Below are 3,818 nucleotides of genomic sequence, written 5' to 3' on the forward strand. Positions count from 1 at the left end.
TTTCTGTAACTACTTTGACATTCACAAGCTCAAAGCTTTAAATAAATTAGTTCACCTACTGTGTTGACCAAGAAATAGTTAGGTCAGGAGGTCTCTTCGGTTTCTTGCAGCTCATATAAAGTGTGGTTTGTCAGCGCAACAGGTTCATAGACCTCAGGACTTGTATATACATTGGTAAGTTGTCTACGTTTGCTCATACAGATAACTTTATTCATTGTTTTATTTTCTGTTTTACAAAACATTAGAACAGATTTGTCAACTATTAAAACATATAGCGTATCTGAAACACGGTTTACATTGTGTGTAGGTACCCTTACGATAATAAATTCGTTGGGCTGTTGTATCCATTTCTGCACAAAGGTTTGCTAGATACGTCACACATGTACAAATTCTTATAAATATATATTTCTTTCTTGTAATTTAATGTAGCCATTAAGCAAACGAGCCCTTTTTGTTATTTAAATTAATTCACAATTGTTTCTATCGTTATTTATTTTTAGAAAACAAAGAAAACATGAAACTCGTCTATCTCAAACTGTATGCAGTGTTGTGCACAGTCTTACTAACAGAAGGCGTTCTTAGTAGCGGGGTTCTGAAGAAGGTTCTTAAAGGTGCAGCAGTTGGTGTTCCTGCCTTCGTTGGGGCGAAACTTGGAACTACTGCTGCATTAACAGCACCAGTTATTTTAGGTTTGGGGCTTGGTCCTAAATCTCTCAAAGGACTTGGACTAGCCACCTTAGCAACGCCACTTCCTAAACCTTTCTTGGCTGGACCTGCGCTCGCTAAAGCTGCTTTTGGGGGAGTAGCAGCTGGAAAAGGCTTAGGAGCAGGATATGCAGCAGGAAAGTTCTCTGGGTTTCCAGCAGTAGCACCTACACCTTTTCCTGTGTCTGTCATTTTTAACGGCTTACCTGCACTAACTCCTTTTGGAGCATTGCCTGCAACAGCCCCCATTGGAACATTGCCTGTAACAACACCAGTTGGAGCTTTGCCGTTACCCAACCCTGTTGAAACTTGGCCTGGAAATGTCCCTGTTGAAGCTTTGTCTCAAGTTGCTGGTGTTGAAGACTGGTCTGAAGAAGTCCCTGCAGGTATTGATATTGCAGATTCTCTGCTAACTCCAATAGAAGACTGGACATTAGGCGACTCAGTAAAATTTGGTTACATCTTTGCAAGCGGGTTTGATAAAAAGAATGATTACGGTTTCTTTAAAACACAAGGACCCAAGGGATACTCTACTGGTTTTGAGATTACTGACCCTCTGGGAGGCTACGCTTATAGTCACAGTTCTATTGCCACCTCCAGAAAACGCCGTTCCCTACAAACAACAATTCCAGAAGAGTCAGATTTACAGAAGACAGATTCCTCAACAAGTGAGGATACGTTGGAGCCAGAACTTGTAAAAACGTTTACTTTTATACAAGATAATGACGATAACGAGTGTGTAAGAAAACTAGTATGTGAAATGGCAGTTGATGAGAAAAAGTACGGACAATACGGAGTTGAAGTCACCAAGTTCATGTTGTGAGTATACATTTATTTTATTTATTCAGTTTTCATAGAGTTTGGCCATGTGAAGAATCAAGTGCAACTTAGTAACTAGTGTTTGGAATTTTAAAACTACGTAGTAGAGCTTAAAAATGAAAACGTGAAATGATTCCAGTTGTTACGGAAAGAAACAAATCAACTCTTGTTCATAATATGTTTAAAATGTGTAGTTTCTAAAATTCAAATTATTACGATATAAATGCCTACAATTACTATCTAAAAAATAAAATAAAAAACAATAACTGACAAATTGTTTATACAAAGTATATGTGCACATTTACAACAATTTCGTTAGATTTATAAGATGTTCATATATATGTATATATATATATATATATATATTGTACATTGAATATCTTTACAGGTCTCTCAAGTCAAACGACAAAGCCGCCCCCTGGTATCCATACAAAACAGCAGCAACATTGGGTAAAAAGTATGGAACTCTTAAAATGTGTTCTCTCCAGTTCCCTCGATGTATGAAACAGTTCGCGCCTGTCTTTGAGGAAACAAATTAAAGAAAAGAAATAGTTAGAGTATACGTATGTTTAAAACATCATAATAATTTTTTTTAATTGAAGTTGATAAAACCCGAATTTGCCCTCACCTGCTGTTACAAAATAAACATTATTTATCATTTAAACAGAGGAAAAAGACTAAAGGAATTCATAAAAACGTAACACATACATTGCTTAAAATGAACTATTTTCAGAACTCTTAACTACAACAAAATGATTATAAACTGCTGTAAAGCAAAGATAATTGCGTAATTAATAATCTATAAAATTATTGTTTAACAGATGGACTTCAATATTTTATATTCTATCACAATATACCTGAATGTAAGCATTATTCATGAAGGAAAATTGTATTTTAGGAGTTTTAAAGTTACATTTGCTCAACAAAACATTTTCTTCAACCAAACATTCATCATTTATTTTTCGGAAATTGTCTGTTATTTTAAATATTTAATTACACGCTTTTAACATGTATTTTACAAAGGTATTATATTTCTTTCCTTTCGATAACCAAATACTTTATTAGATTCAGTTGTTTTTATACAATATTCTCGATTTAAACGGATGGTGGGGCAAGTTGTTACCTTTTGTATCAATTAATACAACATTCAGTAACATTCTAGTTGTTATCAAAGCGCTGCTTTTGTTTTAATTAAATGTGCCCCTTCCTCCAATAGTGGCACATCGGTAAGTCTTTATAGCGCTAGAAATTGGGTTTTGATATCCATGGTGAACACAGCATAATTAGCCTGTTGTATAGCTTTGAGCTTAACACCGAACAAAGTCGAATGCGAACGATCTCAACACAGTTGTCCAAATGGGGGCTTTGGCAATCAACTGGGTTATATCTTTTGCTATTATAGTATTGTTAATTGTAATATATAGCGAAATTTCACAATTCCAAGAAGTACGCCTTCCCCAGTGGTACAGCAGAATGTCTGCGGACTCACACCGCTAGAAACCGGGTTTTAATATTTGTGGTGGGCAGAGCACAGATAGCCCATTGTGTAGCTTTGTGGTTAATTCAAACAAACAAACAAACAAACCAAGAAGTATTAAGTAATGTAACGGGTAGTATTAAAGTCGTCTACAAAATGTTGGGTACCACGTTATAATCGTATCGACTAAAAATGTGTTGGTATCAAATAACAAAAAAAAAAAAAAACAATAACAATTTTGAATTCAGTCAGACTGACGATAGGAAAGGAACTGAACCAATGAATCAGAACTAGTTACGGATATATTAAACTTATGCTGTATAGTGTGTAATTTCAGAGAGTGAATTATACCAAAAAGTACATAAAAATGATTAATGAACAATTTTATAAAACAGAAGCACTGGGTGTAGTTTTCATGTTTCTTTCTGAATTGTAATATTAAATAATGGCATCATAAATGCAATGTATTTCTTTAATAGGAAATATTCAATTAAGAGTATATTAAAATCTTTTATAAAAGTGTTAATGTAGAACAACAGATCTGAAAGGTGGGTTTATTTTTTGCAATGCATTACTAAATTTACAGTTTCTTACAAAAGGTGTAATCTTTATATTTTGTCTGGTATACAGAAATCGCATGTTGTTCTTTTGGAACATGAATGTCGACCTTGAACTTGGATGTAGTAACAATGGTTTGATGTACATAGAACGTGATATGCTTATTTAATTTTAGATAGCTTACAAGCAACATTTTGATATTTTTATGTCTTGCACCGTAAGTATTGTCATCATGGATTCACTTGGTGTGTTAACTAAA

General features: G+C 34.2%; 1 protein-coding gene across 1 annotated transcript; it reads left to right on the forward strand.

The window, feature by feature from the left end:
• The first annotated feature begins 505 nt into the window (after positions 1-505).
• LOC143227216 (uncharacterized) lies at positions 506-2,266 on the forward strand. The gene is made up of 2 exons (XM_076458703.1): positions 506-1,524; positions 1,913-2,266. The coding sequence occupies exons 1-2, from the start codon at positions 515-517 to the stop codon at positions 2,061-2,063; spliced, it is 1,161 nt and encodes a 386-aa protein (XP_076314818.1). The 5' UTR covers positions 506-514; the 3' UTR covers positions 2,064-2,266.
• Positions 2,267-3,818: the final 1,552 nt, after the last annotated feature.

The sequence above is a fragment of the Tachypleus tridentatus genome, chromosome 9 (genome assembly GCF_004210375.1).
Source record: "Tachypleus tridentatus isolate NWPU-2018 chromosome 9, ASM421037v1, whole genome shotgun sequence".
NCBI classification, from domain to species: domain Eukaryota; kingdom Metazoa; phylum Arthropoda; class Merostomata; order Xiphosura; family Limulidae; genus Tachypleus; species Tachypleus tridentatus.

Excerpts from the sequence above, each read along its gene's own strand:
- LOC143227216 (XM_076458703.1), top strand. The coding sequence starts at position 515 with ATGAAACTCGTCTATCTCAAACTGTATGCAGTGTTGTGCACAGTCTTA. Across the intron at positions 1,525-1,912 it reads GAAGTCACCAAGTTCATGTT|GTCTCTCAAGTCAAACGACA; the intron begins GTGAGTATACAT and ends ATATCTTTACAG.